Source organism: Puma concolor, chromosome A3 (genome assembly GCF_028749965.1).
Source record: "Puma concolor isolate L17-30 chromosome A3, mPumCon1.1.hap2, whole genome shotgun sequence".
Taxonomy (NCBI): domain Eukaryota; kingdom Metazoa; phylum Chordata; class Mammalia; order Carnivora; family Felidae; genus Puma; species Puma concolor.
This window is the reverse complement of record NC_141669.1, coordinates 96585370-96601181: the sequence shown is the minus strand read 5'-3', so window position 1 is coordinate 96601181 and position 15812 is coordinate 96585370. Positions and strand designations below refer to the sequence as shown.

General features: G+C 46.0%; 1 protein-coding gene across 4 annotated transcripts in view; it reads left to right on the top strand.

Moving 5' to 3' along the window:
- The window catches only part of SLC24A3 (solute carrier family 24 member 3), a 486823-nt gene that overhangs the window by 412923 nt on the left and 58088 nt on the right, over positions 1-15812 (top strand). For all 4 annotated transcript variants that reach the window (XM_086701591.1, XM_086701590.1, XM_086701592.1 and 1 more), the window contains one exon: positions 7080-7154. In XM_086701591.1, the coding sequence (XP_086557717.1) occupies positions 7080-7154 (75 nt within the window). The remainder of the gene's footprint in view (positions 1-7079; positions 7155-15812) is intronic.

Below are 15812 nucleotides of genomic sequence, written 5' to 3'. Positions count from 1 at the left end.
CATTTACTTGTACCTGGTGCCGGCACCTGGCACAGCAATGCCTGATGGTGAATGTATGCTCTACACCCTGTCCTAGAGTGGACAAAGGGCTCCAGGAGCACAGCCGGCAAGTCTGGGATTTTCTTCCTTAAGGCAAAGCTGACTCCTTGTGAAGTTTGATGTGTATGAGAACAGCCTAAGCTACCACATTTTGAACACCTACCAGGCAACAGCTTACATTTGACATGAAAACTCCTGCACTAATGTTTTGGATGATTGAGAAGGCACTTCTGAGTCCTGGGTGCTCTGGGTCATGATGAGCGTCCATGGTTATTGTTCAGTACAATCAATGAAGACCGTTCAAGACATTACTGTGTATCTGCCCTGTCCTGGTGTGCCCTCATGTTTATTTAACTATATCTCCAGTGGCAGCTTGTTTACTTCTCATTTGTTTTCCTCACCTAAAAGTATAACTCAAGATGAGATTTCCTAGAAAAAGAATTTTTAAATATAAATTCATTTTGTGAATTTTAATTTGTGAAGATTAATAAGCCAAAGTTCACTGTATTCTGCAAAAGCATGGTATTGTCTTTTTACATGACCTGATTATTACCGTCCATTTCTGACTATAAACCAGAAAGCAGGAGTCATTTATATATCAGGGGTTTTCCCAGGATCAAAGTATTTAAAAAGTGTAGTTGAGGGGCGCCAGGGTGGCTCAGTCGGTTAAGCGTCCAACCTCGACTCAGGACATGATCTCACGTCTCGTGGGTACGAGCCCCATGTCAGGCTGTGTGCCGACAGCTCAGAGCCTGGAACCTACTTCGGATTCTGTGTCTCCCTCTCTGTCTGCCCCTCCCCCTACTCATGCTCTGTCTCTCTCTCTCTCTCTCTTTCAAAAATAAACATTAAAAAAATTTTTTTTAAAGGGTGCCTTGGTGGCTCAGTTGGTTGAATATCTGACTTCTGCTCAGGTCATGATCTCATGGTTCGTGGGTTCGAGCCCCATGTTGGGCTCTGTGCTGACAGCTCAGAGCCTGGAGCCTGCTTCGAATTCTGTGTCTCCCTCTCTGTCTGCCCCTCCCCTCCTCTGCCAACAGAGACGCTCTCTCTCTCTCTCTCAAAAATAAACATAAAAAAAAAAGTGTAGTTAAATAATGAACAGACATCAGTGCCAAGACTTCCCCATGGGAGGAAAACCCGGGTCAGGCCCTCACCTGTTCTGAACACCGCTTGTGAATTTTATGTGCTCCCAGAGTGTTTGGGGAACACCCCGGAGGCCCATCCTTGCCCCACGTCGTATGGCTGTCTTTCCTGAGATAAGAATTGGCTGTAGAAATTGTGTCAGCTCAAAAGCTTGGAACAAAACTCATGTTATGATTTTTCTAATCCTTTTTCCGTGAAATCTGTGTGAAATAACAAACATTTCTCTGAGAGGATCGTTGTATGTTTTGTGTCGTGTAACTATTATGCTGTTCCGACTGCTTCAATCGTTTTTCAAAAAGGCAAAGCACTTACAAGCCCAGGGTGTTTGTGCCTTTTAAAATGTGTCTACAATGTCAAATTCCACTGTTCATCGAGAAAACTCGTCATGGGGCGCCTGGGTGGCTCAGTCAGTTGAGCGTCCAACTAGCGCAGGTCATGATCTCACAGTTCGTGGGTTTGAGCCCCAAATCAGGCTCTGTGCTGACAGCTCAGAGCCTGGAGCCTGCTTCAGATTCTGTGTCTCCCTCTCTATCTGCCCCTCCCCCACTCGTGCTTGCTCTCTCTCTCTCTGTCTCTCTCTGTTTCTCTCAAAAATAAACATTAAAAAAATCATCATATATATTACATTGCATTAGATACATTTATACCATATATCTCCATATATTTTATGTGTGTATGTTATCCTATATATAAACAGCTGCATGTAGATTTGCAGTAATCATCTACAAAAAATATATCATTTTATTGTGAACAGTTAGTTAACTTTTAACCTCCTCGAAGGAGCCAGAATTCAAGAAGATTATCACTCAACATTTGAATAAAGGAGAATGTGTTTTTTCCTCTGTTTTGGAAGTGTGATGTTTTGGGGTTTTTTTTCTTTTGGCATTATGCCACTGTGAAACTAAATGAAATTATAAAAAGGAAACTAAAGCTGCATATTCAATAGAAAAAGTGTGAAATGCACTCCAGAAATAGAAAAGATGATCAAGAAATACCAAGATGAAATTTCAATTGTGAAGGATTCCTGGAGCTAGGGGAAATAGAGCCTCTGCCTTTAATTTATGGAGGAGTGTGCCAGCGATGGCCTTCTGTAATCTGCACCATCTGTATCATTGATTAACAAGGTCAAGGGCAGGATTACTCACTGTTGGTTTTCTCCCAGGAGCCCTGTTCTAGTCTCTTCACCAAAGTGACTTCTCAGTCTTCCTTGCAGCCATTTTGCAGAGCGCTAAGGAAGCATTGTCTTCTCATCGGTGCCTCCCCTGCTCTGAGTTGGGAGACACCTGCCAACAGATGACAGAGAGGCTCCCAGTTTGATGCAGAAGTGCTAACATGTCCCTCTCTATCAATAAATATGTTCAGGATCTGAGTCAGATGGTTGCTGACCCCCATGTAAAGAAAAAAGACCCTTCACCGAGAAGCAAAGGGAATGCCTTAGACCCCACGTCCCCCAATCTGTGGAAAAGTGAAACATTCAGACACAGAACAATGAGCTGTGTTGGTGTTTGTTTGTTTTAACCAACCAAACTAGCTAAACAGAGGAGTTTCCGGTTTGTTTAACGGACTCTCTTGCTCCTGGAATATGTCTATACCGTGTCCATGTCTAGAGTCTTTATGGCAACTCCTTTCTGCTTTGATTACTTGCCCTGAATCTTTTTAAAGCAGAATGTTTTTTTTAATTTTTTTTTAACATTTATTTATTTTCAAGAGACAGAGAAAGACAGAGTGAGAGTGGGGGAGGGGCAGAGAGAGAGAAAGATACAGAACCGGAAGCAGGCTCCAGGCTCTGAGCTGTCAGCACAGAGCCCGATGTGGGGCTCGAACCCACCAACAGTGAGATCATGACCTGAGCTGAAGTCTGACACAACCGACCAAGCCACCCAGGCGCCCCTAAAGCAGAATGGTTTTTTTAATTGAGCTGTGGTCACTGCTTTTTTGTCTCCCACCTTCAGCTCTTCCCTCCTTTGGCTACCATCTCCAAAACACCTACCTAATGACTTAAAGTCATGGAGAAAAGATCTCTGTGGGAGGCAGTAATGAATCAGTGTGTGCTTTCATTGCTGCCTGCAGGGAGGCCTTGTGCCGGAGTGTGCAGGGACAGAGGCTTGAGACCCAGGCTTCCTGGGTTCAGATCGCAGCTCTTCCCCACTGCTACTAGCACCATCTTGCCCAGATTGCTGGCCATCAAGGGTGACAGTGACCCTTCTTATCAGTGACTATAGGATTGGATGACATAACCATTCCCAATGCCTGTATTTGCAGGAAGTGTCAGGTAAATATCTGCCACGGTAATGAATGGTGATCACAGGAAGGTAAGGTAGAGGTAGACAGGAGGTCATGGTCACAGCTCTCAATACAGACATCACGGACTCCTCAACGATGCTCTATTAATTCCCTCCAGGGTACGGAAAGAAATTCTTCTCTGGTTTGACTCCTTACTTGTCTTTTGGTCATCCCTTCTATAGAAAAAAAATTGGTTTTGCTCAGGTGTGGGCTCTGAATCTGAAGCTAAATTTGATGGTGGTCTAGTGATTGAAAGCTGTTCTGGAGGATAAATGAACCACTTTTCAACTAGAGTTGGCATTTAGGCCTGATGCAAGATGTATTTCTTGCAGCATATCTAAGTGGGTAATTTGTATCATACTTTCTTAGGTTTTAATTTTTATTGAAGTCATACATGCAAAGAGCTGAAAGAGGCAACCAATTCTAGAAAGCTTATTATGAAAGATAGCTCCCGTCCAATCCCACCAGCACCAATTTCCCACCTTTTTGAGTCAACTGTGTTTTGCTTTGGGTTTTTTTTTAAGTTTATTAATTTATTTTTAGGGAGAGAGAGGGGGAGTCAGAGAATCCCAAGCGGGCTCTGCGCCATCAGCATAGAGCCAGGCGTGGGGCTTGAACTCATAAACCACAGGATCATGACCTTAGCCAAAGTCAAGAGGTGGACGCTGAACCAACTGAGTCACCCAGGTGCCCCAAGGCAACTGTGCGTTTTAAATGATGTACATTAGATGTGCAGCATAGTGATTGGTGGGGCATATCCTCCAGCAGCCTTTGAGAAAGGGTACACAGGAAGTAAATTTTCTGAGACAATTTAGCTTTTTATTTTTATGCTTCTCTCGCTTTTAATGAATAGTTTGGTCGGGCATAGAATTTCAGGCTAAAATCATTTTCTCTCTAATTTTAAAAGGCGTCACTCATTGTCTTTTAGTTTTCAGTGCTTTTGTTGAGAAATAAAATGTCATTCTGGTTTTGATCCTTTGTATGTAATCCCATTACTCTCTTTCTAGTGGTTTCTAGGACCTTTCCTCTGTGCCAGCACTCTGAAAACTCATAATGATATGCCTCAGCGTACATCGTTTTTCTTTCTCTTTCTTTTTTTTTTTTTTTTTTGGTCCATTGTGATGAACACTCAGGAGGCCGTTTTACTCAGAAAATGCCCATCCATAACTTCTGGGAATTTTTCTTTAATTACTTAATTTGATTATTTTCTCTCTCCTCTATTTTCTGGAACTTATGTTCTTCATGCCAGGTTTCCTGTTTCCATTAAGGTGAAGGAGGTACCTCACCTCACTACTGGTCTGCTTGAAGTGAGTGAGGAAGTTTATGGATTAAATGATTAAATAGCTTTTCAGTGTCCCTGTTTTCAGACCCTCCTTTCTTCCCACTTCTAGAGCTCTGCACATGGCCTAGCTGAGTGGCCCACTGTTCTGCTTTCCAGCATCCAAAATTTTGTTGCTCTGATCAGCTCTTATATACTCTTTCCCTTGGGGGTCTATCTTGCAAAAAAGAAAAAAAAAAGCCCTTTACTATTACCTTGTCCTGTTATAACAAGAAAGAGCAAAGGTCATGGTATGTGTCCACAATCTGTGAGCTATAACTAAAAGCCCAAGTGATTTTTTTAAGGAAATTCAGAATTGATATTTGCCACATGTTTTAAGTTCATTTTCCTAATCATCATACATTGAATCAATATTCACAACATTTTATGACCTGCTGGAAAATGGACAGTCCAGTCCCCTGTACGGCATTCCATAGATGAGCATAGATGCTAATGGGTACACTGTACAAGGGGAGAGGATGATAAAAGGGTAAAGAAGGGGTGCCTGGGTGGCTCAGTCGGTTAAGCATTTGACTTCAGCTCAGGTCGTGATCTTGAGATTCATGGGTTTGAGCCCCACGTCAGGCTCTGTGCTGACAGCTCAAAGCCTGCAGCCTCCTTCAGATTCTGTGTCTCCCTCTCTCTCTGCCCCTCCCTTGCTCGTGCCCTGTCTCTCTCTTTCTCTCAAGAATAAATAAACATTAAAAAAAGTTTTTAAAGGGGTAAAGAATACTTTACATTTGTTCTGAAGTGATTTCTGTGGCATGAGTCCTTTTCTTGACAACCCCATCATCTGGAACTTAGATCTGCAAATACAAAGCCTAATAAGGCAAAATCAGCACCAGAAAATACCTAAGTGTCCCTATAACAAGTGAAAGAATGTGTTCATGGAAAGAGACTGGCCTCATTACTCATTTATGGTTCTATTTAAGTCATTCTTTCATGTTATTTGAATCCTTTTCTGGTTTGACTTTGCCTGATCTTTTCTTTATAGACTGACACAGTAGTCAGGAAGAGAGGAGGCTCCAAATGTGGCCCTGTCCCTGAATCCCTTTTTCTATTGTCTTTGGTGCAGCGTGTGCCTGTCACTGGCCCGGCTGACAGCTGACGTTTGCTGTGTCCTTATTCACGTACGAGGCCAAGGGCAAAGGCAGCTAGACATGTCCTGTGGCCATGGGGTGGCTGACACTTGTCTAGGGAGGCAGGAGGGAGCTATGAATGACAGCCCAGGAAGCACGTCCGACGCATCTCTCCAGACTGTCCCAGGTTCTTTGTGAGAGTCAAAATGGACCTGCTCCACAAAGCAAAGAGAAAATAGCATGCATCCCTTAAAAAGAGACTTGGAAGGGCTTACCAAGGAGAAATGACTTTTCCTCCGGGACAGGGATCCTGACCTAGCGTCTGCAGCTCCCCCCCTTGCCCGCAGCTGCTCCTCCCCATGGCCCAGCTGCGGCTCCATTGCCCTCCTTTGTCTCACCCAGGGGCTTTCTTCTCCTGCAGGAAGTCTGGGAGCAGCAGGTCAGGGCTGCTGTAGCCCCCAGCAGTGTGTCTCCTGGCCTCATCCCACAGCAGAACCATTGTATCCTTAGAGGGACATTGCCCAACTGCCAAGAATAATGTTTTCTCTAGATAAATATGCAAATTGATGTTTTAAAAATTCCGATGAAACCAGGAGTCAGGTGCCGACAAGGACAGGCATGTAATAGAGGTGAGAGGAGAGGGTAGCAGACTGGGCTTTTCCAGGCCCCTTCTGAAGGGCACCCGCTGCCCAGGCCTGGGGCTCATTGTATACAGGAGCATGGGCTGCAGCAGACACTAGAGCATTGACAAGGACACAGAGTAGGTTGCTCTAACGTCCCCTTGGCATAAGGGATGCTAAGGCTGGTGGGTTCCTGGGAGACACGGGTCTTTGAGTCAGCTTTGCCGAGCCTTCCCCACGCTGCCCAGCAGCCTGGAACACGTCCCCCCGACCTTCCCTCTCTCCTTCACAGGGGTCACTCCTACCTTTGCCCTGACTCCCTCCCCGTTTTCTCACGTGAGTGTCTCCCCCTCACAGAATTGTTGCAGGTTTGATCCTACCTTGGAATCTGCCTTTCAGAAGATCCAGACTAATATGCCCAAAGGCCTTCAGTAAATTCATATCACCGGACAGATTGACTGGGACCAGCACGGGAGACAGAAATACTTGGTTGTATTTCCAGCTTATCACTGGCCAGAGCCACCAGGAGCCAGGCTTTCTCCTTTGTGCTGTGGAATAGCCTGTTTCTTACTGTCTTTTCCCCCTTCCCTTCAGGTTGTGGCTCTTTCCTCGTGGTGCCTGCTGAGGGATTCGATTTACTACACGCTGTCTGTGGTCGCGCTCATCGTGGTAAGTGTGAGATGCACATCTCACCTGAGTCCCTTGCTGTTTCTCTTCCTCGTCCTTCTCACCACTCGGGGTTATATGCAGCTCCTCCGCATGGAGTAAGTTCAAGGTCTCTGGTGATGAATGAGCGAATGGATGTCTATGCATGGAGGTGGCTTTTCTTTCTTCCAGCTACTTTGATCACCCAGAACCCCAGCATGATAGTTTGGTGCTCACAACAAGAGATTTGACTGACTCTGGTTATCTGGTTCCATGAGAGTCCTCTGCTGTTTCCCTGTGATCCCCTGACCACTGCCTCTCACTTTCTCATGGTCTCCTCTGTAACTCTCTTCAGCGTCAGTGTCCCTGGGTTTAGACCTTACTTCTGCCTCTCTGTATGCTCTCCCAGGACAGTGCCCATGGTCATTACCACCTTTGTGCGGACACCTTCACAATATATTCTTGGCAATGGCATCTCTCAAAGGTCCAGTCACGGATAAGCCACTCTGTACCAGACATCTTCTGTCCCAAACCCAACATGTCTCTAAACATAGGATGACTTCCCCAAGACAGGACCCCCTTTCTAGTATTTCAGCCCCTATTTCTCTCTTAGCCACCCAACCTGAGAATGACTTTAAGTTGACCTTTCTCCCAATTCCACCATATACCCATTTGGCTTAATTGTAGATTTTCATCTTGTAAAAATGTCCTCAGTTTGTCCCTTCATAGCCCATTTTACTTGAGGCTCTTTATGTCTTTGGCCTGAACTGATACAGCCCATCGCAGGTCAGTCTTAAAACTAGTAACATCGCTGCCAGCCCCCCTCCTTCACCCCAGGCAGTCCTCAGAGCTGCCTGTACATGCCAGTCCCTTGTGACTCCATGTCACCTGTGGGGACAAATCCAGACCCCTTAGCTTGAGTCATCCAGAAGAAAGGGGGCAAATCAGAAAGACCTGAAATGGAAGCTAGCACATCTGACTTCTAATTGTGGTCCTCTCCCTTCTTGCTAGCTCTAATGACCTTGGAGAAATCAAAGTCTCTTCAAGTCTCAGTTTTCTTACCTACAGAATAGGAATAGATCCACTGAAGGGTTTACTCACCTGTCTACAAAGCACTTCCCTGTAGGTTATTTAATCGTAAATATCTCTACAATTAAGCTAAAAGTGATGTTTAATACAAGGCTTTCTACAATGAACAAGTAGGTATTTCAGCCAACAGCAGTTCCTGACAGTGAAGATCTTGGGTTTACAACCTCTTTCCAAGGGCCGTTAAACCGTTGGGAGGGTAAAGATCTGACCAAGAGTAGAGAGTTCATTTACACCGCATTGGAATTAGAGACATGCCTCTTCTGTTGAACTTTCAGTTGGTAGACTTAAAGACATGTGTGGATTCTGTGTTCTCATTCTCAGTTATTACCTGTGAGAAAGGTATGATCACCCCAAATCTAGAAGATTCTGCTGTTCACACAGCCCAGACTTCTCAAACACTCGTTACAGTGAGCTTTGAGCTTTGTCCTGCAACGTAGGAACCCACACTGATCATGTGTGCCATTTGCTCAACCGGCCTGTAGGGTAATTTAGGACAGGTTTTGAAAGTTACTGTTTTCAAGAGACATGGCTTGGAGATAGCGCAAATGAATGCAACTCTGTATTTTGCTGCATTTCAGAAAGAGAAGACCATTCCCAGAAAGGCGAGGTGATGAGGCAGAAAGTACAGGCTGAGATTTCCCCAGGGCATAGACTTGGCATGTGCACTCCTGACAGTGAATTGCCCACACTGGCTTCTTTCTCTGTTCTCAGTACAGACACCTCCTGGACTCGATGGGAAGTAACTTGTCTTCAGTCAGATTTATCGGGACATGCCCATGATTTTTTTTTTAATATAATTGTTGCTAATGATGATGTGTAAAGATGTAAAGCGGTTTTGCTTCTTTGGGCTGCGGGTGATGCCCACCCGAGTAGGGTCTTTGGGCCAGCCAGTAATCTGCCTCATGCGTGGCTGTGAATCACAGAGCTGAGCCAGCTGAAATACCCAGGCTGCCGCAGCTCTGTATTTTCCTCAGATGGCTGGCCGCAAGGTGCAAAAGCCAGTGATTCTCTGCTATTCCCTGAAGGTCTATACTGTGTGTTTACAGACCAGATGTCAAGGCTGGAGTTTTCCGATTTGAGAAAAATTACATTTCTCCACTGTTAGAAAGTAATGGCAGAGATAAAGCTTGAGTCCTCAGCGTTTAGTCTTGGCTCTTCTGACTTTTACTGGTGTCCTGCCAACTTCAGTGCACCCTGGAAACACCCAACATTCTTATCTAAAAGGTGTAACTCTGAGATTTCAATCCAATAGGTTCTGGAGGAGAGCCCAGGAAGTTGAATGTTGGTCACAATCTTCTCTGCCCCTCAGGTGATTCTGATGCATGCTCACCTCAGAAACTCAACTTCAAATGCGGTTGGACACCATTTCCTTGGGATAAGTCCTCTGCTGCCTGGCAGTGATCGCTTCCAGAGGAGATGTTGAGATTCTCAAACACAAGACATCGTGGCAGCCCACTTGTCTAGATTTCTGACTGCTGTTCATTTTTGGGGTCATTTTCACATAAGTCTTAAAACTGGCGTAAGGAGTAGAACAGTCATACATAGAAGCATGGCATTTAGCAGAAAGGGTTTCTCAGTGTCCCCAAATCTATTCCATGGCCCAGCCCCAGGCTACTGCTCACACCCGCTGTTTTTATCAGGGTTTCCTGTTCTCCTTTTTCTATGTTTCCCCCAATGTCATGGTAACAAAATCATTTTCCTTCTGGCCTTCCTTATATAATATGGGGTTCCCTATGGGACCCTGCAGTGGACACTTAAAATTCCTGTATTTAAAAGCCTTCCTCCTATCCACAAATAATTACCAACCATCCGAACAATTTATTTTAACTATTAGGGTTTTTTTTTTAACCTTCTACCCACTCTTTATGGTTCTGAAATGTTCAGAAGACAGAACTCCTGGTCCCCTGGGGGGATGCAATAAAGAGCTCGTTCACCCAGAGGGCAAGTCTGGACTAAGTGGGACCAGATGGCTATTTCTATGTACATCCCAGTGAGAGGCCTTACAGACCCCCGTTCAGAGGCGCCCCAAGGACAAACTGTGGGGCCCTGGATCCAGACAACAGGAGAGACAGCTTCCACAGGGACGTTTGTGCCGCTGGACCAGGAGAGTGCAGACAGTCGTGATTACCTGGGTCTGAAGCAGCTGAAATGGAAGCTGGCTTGAGAGATGGATAAGACCAACAAGCAAACACATAGGAACAAGACAAGCATGTACGCACTGAAACCAACAGGGCTTAAGACAGTTAACTAAGAGGGATGCCTGGGTGGCTCAGTCGGTTGAGCGTCTGACTTCGGCTCAGGTCATAATCTCGCGGTGAGTGAGTTTGAATCCCGCATTGGGCTCTGTGCGGACAGCTCAGAGGATGGAGCCTGCTTCAGATTCTGTGTCTCCCTCTCTCTCTGCCCCTTCCCCACTTGCTCTCCTTTTCTCTCAAAAATAAATAAACATTAAAAAAAAAAAAGACAGTTAACTTAGAGACCAGGGACTCGGTTCACTTGGATATTTGGGTTCCATCTACCTTGGCTCTGTGCTATTTTCTGCTTGGCTTGTTGTTGTCTTGAAGGGAGAAAGCAGAAGAAATTAAGAATGTGTTATTGTCAATGGCAGTTAAAGTATCAGAAACATTCAGTGTGTGTCTGTCTGCCTTTCCCGCCCCATCAGACAACTCTCTCTAGCCCTGGTGACATTCCACATAGAGAAGCCTCAGGCCCTGGGGAAGCTGCACAAGGCCCAGAGGCTCACCCCATGACTTGAGTCTCTCTCTGCAAGAGAAGTGTCCCCTCTTAGGTTCTGAAAGCATTCTGGGTTCTTGGTGCATGTCCTTATGTGCATCTGCAAACTCTTACAGACCGTCCTGCTGCATCTGTCCCACGCCGGTGACCCACCCCCAACCGACGTCCATCAGCAGCACAGCTCTGCCTGGCCCTACTTTCTCCCAGTTCCAGCGGGCCCCACCCATCCCTTTTATTGAAATGTTACTGTAATTTACATAATCGTGTAATTTACATAAATGCAAATGATTCATTACATCCTCCGTCTAACAGCTGCCCTAAAAAGGAATACTTTATTTTTACCCTTCGTCTCTGCTTTGAGATTGCAGATTGTGGGCATTAAGAGAAGGGAAACCTCTTGGGAGAGCGGATAGGCCTCAGAGACAGGTTCTAGATCACTTCATTGGCTCACAAATCCAGACTCAGGAGGCCACCTACCTGGAGAAGGGCCCGGTAAGCACTTGGCAGCAGCTGGGGGGGCCCTTGGGGCAACTGAGCATGGGCATGTGGGGTGAGGCCCATCCGAGGTAACGCTTCCCTCTCTTCTGACTGCAATCCCCCATCCCAAGGGGATTTTGTGGGGACACAGAGAGACCACTTAGCTGACCAAGCCGCCAGAGATGGCCTGGGAAGCACTGTCCAGGAGTGTAGTCACGGGCCACAGGTTGTTCTTGAGCTCTTGGTTTGCAATTAAGGAGACCAAGGAACTGAATTTTAACTTCGATCAATTTAAATGTATGTAGCCACATGCGGCTAGTGCTTATCATACCGGATAGCACAGTCGTAGCGAGCAAATCCATCCGTAGAAAATATATGCACATTCTCACAGGCATTCCTAAGTTTTTTCTTTTTAAATCTAAGTTTATTTATTATTTTGAGAGAGACAGAGCAAGTGGGGCAGGGTCAGAGAGCAAGAGAGAGAGCGATTCCCAACCAGGCTCTGCAGTATCAACACAGAGCCCAATGCAGGGCTCGAACCCATGAACCATAAAATCATGACCTGAGCCAAAACCAAGAGTCGGACGCTTGGCCAACTGAGCCACCCAGGCTCCCCCTTCCCTAAGTTTTAACAAGCATAGACTCAATACTGCAAGACCGAGTGCTGGGTCTGTCAATGGAGGATTTCTAGTTCAGTACTCACGACTATGCAGGCCAGCGAATTACATGGGTCCCATTTTACAGATGGCAAAACTGAGGCTCCAGAAATTCAGGGACTTGCCCAGGGTCAGGGAGCAGCAATAGCTCAGGTTTGCCAGAGGAGGTGTCTAAGATGGTACATCTGTGCCTCCCTAGAAAAGAATTTGGATTCCCCCTCCAATCAAATCTGCCTTTTCATCTTGAAATCATCCTGTTTTCCCTCACCCACCATGCAGTCCACCATTAGAGAGTAAGTATGTGCTGGCTGTGCTTTCTTCCTATTTTTAGACTGAAGGGAATGGCTTCTGCCTTCCTTCTCCTGGAATTCCTTCCTTAAGACAGCTGACTGTAATTGATCCAGAATCTTCTTATGTTGCCCTATCTGTGAGAGAAAAGACATGTCAGAGTCATGTTGATGCCTGTCCTTTCCCCCTACCCCTCCACTGGCTTCCAGGGCCCTGCCCCTCTGGCTCACGGCCTCTCCTTCCTGGCCCCCTTCTTGCAAGGCACTCCCTGCTTCTTCTCTCTCCAGTTCAGCAACACTGAAACTCATTTATGCTCATGGTACCCCTGTTACGTCTCAGCTCCCCTTCTAGCAAAGTGAGAAATAACCATGGAAGCTGGAAGATTCTCCCAGGGAATGAATGTGAGAAATTTTAAGTTCTTTAAACAAATCAACGATGATCATACAAAGTGTGGCCTGTGTCATTATCCCTGCCCCTGAGAGGAGGAGGGGCCTGCTCTAAATGATGTCGGGGTACACCAGGAAGCCGTGTCTTCCTTGGGTCTGCTCCAGGAGCATGGAAGTGGGTCAGCCAGACTGTGGGATGCAGAGAGGACCCGTTTGTCTTTCATAAGGAAGACAACTTGGAAGTTGTAGTTAATGTGTCTCTGGTTTCGCACTGCCCAGCAAACCAACCTTTTTGGTTTAGCAAACTATCCTCCCCGTATCCTAAATCTGTCCCTGTATCCATTTCCTTCCCCTGGTATCCTGCCTCTGCATACTTCAAGCCCTGCTCATAGTGCAAGTTCTGCTCAAGCCCTGCCTTTAGATAGTCTTTATTTCCTACCCTCTTTCAGCTCCCACCACTGTCGTCCACCTGCTAGAGATCCTGACATCGAAACTCCTGTTTAACCTTCAAGTGTAAACCATATCAGTGCATAACAGCAGCTTTCCAGTGCATTCCATCAGATTCCTTCCCTCAGAAGGCCTTCCCTCAGATGGCCTCGCCTAAGCCATCTGCACCCCAGTCCCCAGAGCTGAGGAAGTCAAAACTCCATTTGGGCACATCTCCCGAGGGCGTCTCCATTCTGTTGAGTGACAAGTCGGGGCGGCAGGGGCAGCTTCCATTTCCATCTAGGGAGGAAAGATTTTTCAAGGTTTTAGTCTCTTGAAAGACAACATTGGTGTTGATTTTCTCCTATTACGTGTGCTGCTGAACATCCTAATGGTGCCAGTGATTGTAACACAAGCTACGGAAATCTCAGGCTCTTCAGTGCGGCTGCTTCTGCTCCATGGCTACAGCTTGTGGTAAGCCAATCCATGGACTGACATGCAGTGTGGGGACAGCCACCTGCCTCTCTGCTCAGAAGCCAGCCAGGCTGTCTGCTGTCCACACACCTGGGCGATTCCTGGCCCGTGTTTTCCCTGCTTGAGGGTGCCACATCCTTAGCAGTTCCCTGGGATGTCACCCAGGGATTCACCTGCCTGCTGTAAGCCTATCTCTCTTAGAAGAACTCTAGAGCAGATACTAGGACTGAAAGCTGGTTTCCATGGTACCCAACTGTTTGTCTGAGGCCTGAAGGAAAAGAGAGGTTTTTTTTTTCTTCAAAATCACTCTTGCGTGTGTGTGTTCACATTTAGCTCGTCTGTGGAACACGTGGAAAGCTTAAGGGTGAAGCCAAAGGTAGCTTTGGATGAATCACATTGGGGTCAGAGAGCAGGTCTGCTGACCAGCCGTGTGTAGCAAACCTGGGGCTCAGGTGCCACTTAGCACCACCCATGTGTGGTCACTGGGGGTGGCCGCAGTGTCTGGCACAAACACAACCAGAAAAGCACAAAGAGATGCTTCCCCAAGCAAGGCTCGTTTTCAAAAACCTGACCAGGATAAAGGTGAGTCAGTTCCAAAGGCCACACAGCAGGACCCTCGACTGCAACATGGGATTTGAGTGGTGGCATGAGCTTGAGGGACCTGCCTGTCCCCAACTCAGAACATGTCCTGCCTCCCCAACGTTGGCTGAAGATTCCTTTAGGAAGCCGTCTGTTTTGAGGTGCTTACCCTCCTACCAGGAAGTTTCATGGAGCCTTGAAATGGACTTGATCTGACTTCTTCCAACCCCACTCACTGCCTTGGCAGAATGGACAGGCAGAGGGTAGGACGTGAGCACCACCTAGTGGTGAATGGGTGGGAGTGGGGGTGTGATTTCCTGTTTCAGACAGGTACCTATATAAACGATCTCGGGGTTTTTTTCTACCCTAGTAATGCCGCTGTAAGGGGCCAAGGCAGTGGTTTCGTCTTCTTTTAGCCATGGAAAGAGTGTGGAAATATAGAGTGATATTCAACATTTGCCTTAAGAAAAATAGAATAGACTAAAATAAAATAAAATAAAAAATAAAATAAAACTGTTAGGAGTAACAAATCCATTCCCTGGAACCATCAGCAATGTCAAGTGGGAGCGTTGCCTGTCCTTGTCATTTTAAGTTTCCAGAAAGAGCGATTCCAGCACTGCGTCAGGGTGGTCCAGTGCCATACTCTCCCACAGGAACATTCTGTGAACAGTGCCAGTTTCCTCATTTTCAGCCCTCTCAGTGTGTGATGATCAGTGGCTCAACCTCATCCAGAGGCCACCAACAAGGCTCAGAGACATAACTCGCCGTCCGCCTCCTTTCCTGTTTCCTCGTAGGTTTTCTTAAAGGCCTAACTTTTATTTCCTTTTATCTATTTTGCTATTTTTTTTTTAGTCCTCTCATTTTCCCACCCAATCTTCTTAAAGAAGTTGATTAAAACCCAGACTGTGTTTGCTCATTAGCCACAGGGTAGCTAAGGGCTCCTGGCTGTCAGTGGTCAGTGATGGGATATCCCTCATCCGTTATTTGGAGTCTTCCAGGTCACCACCATTTGTCAGAATTTGTAGGGAGACCATGGACATTTCGCTTTCCTGGCCTGCCTCCCTCAAGCACATTCCCACCCCCAACTTCCCTGGCCACAGCCACTGCCTTAACGTTGGATTCATGATGCCCCTTAATTGTGTATCTAGTTCAGAGCCCACTATTCCCTGATTCATTGTGTCCTGTGTAAATTCCATTCTCATTTTGTACAATTCAGCCTATTCTGATTTTTTCCCATTGTTATGATCACTGAGATAATCAATCACTAGAGGCATACTGATCTATGCCCCCACCTGTCCGTCACATGGCATAGAATAAGGGCTTCTTTTATATTATAGCTGCTTTTATATTATACAGTATTGCCTGCCTTCCCTGATACGCGAAAATTAAATTGGCACTTTAATAAACTCTTTAACAGTGTCTCGTGCTCTCTTAAGTGACGATGAATTGATTGCTCCAGCGTGCTACTCGAGACTGATACTGAATTAACTTCAATTAATAGAAACGTTTTCCATCTTAAATCATTTGTTCTGTCCCATGATTTCTCAACAATAATTTTTTTAAGCTGGTGATTA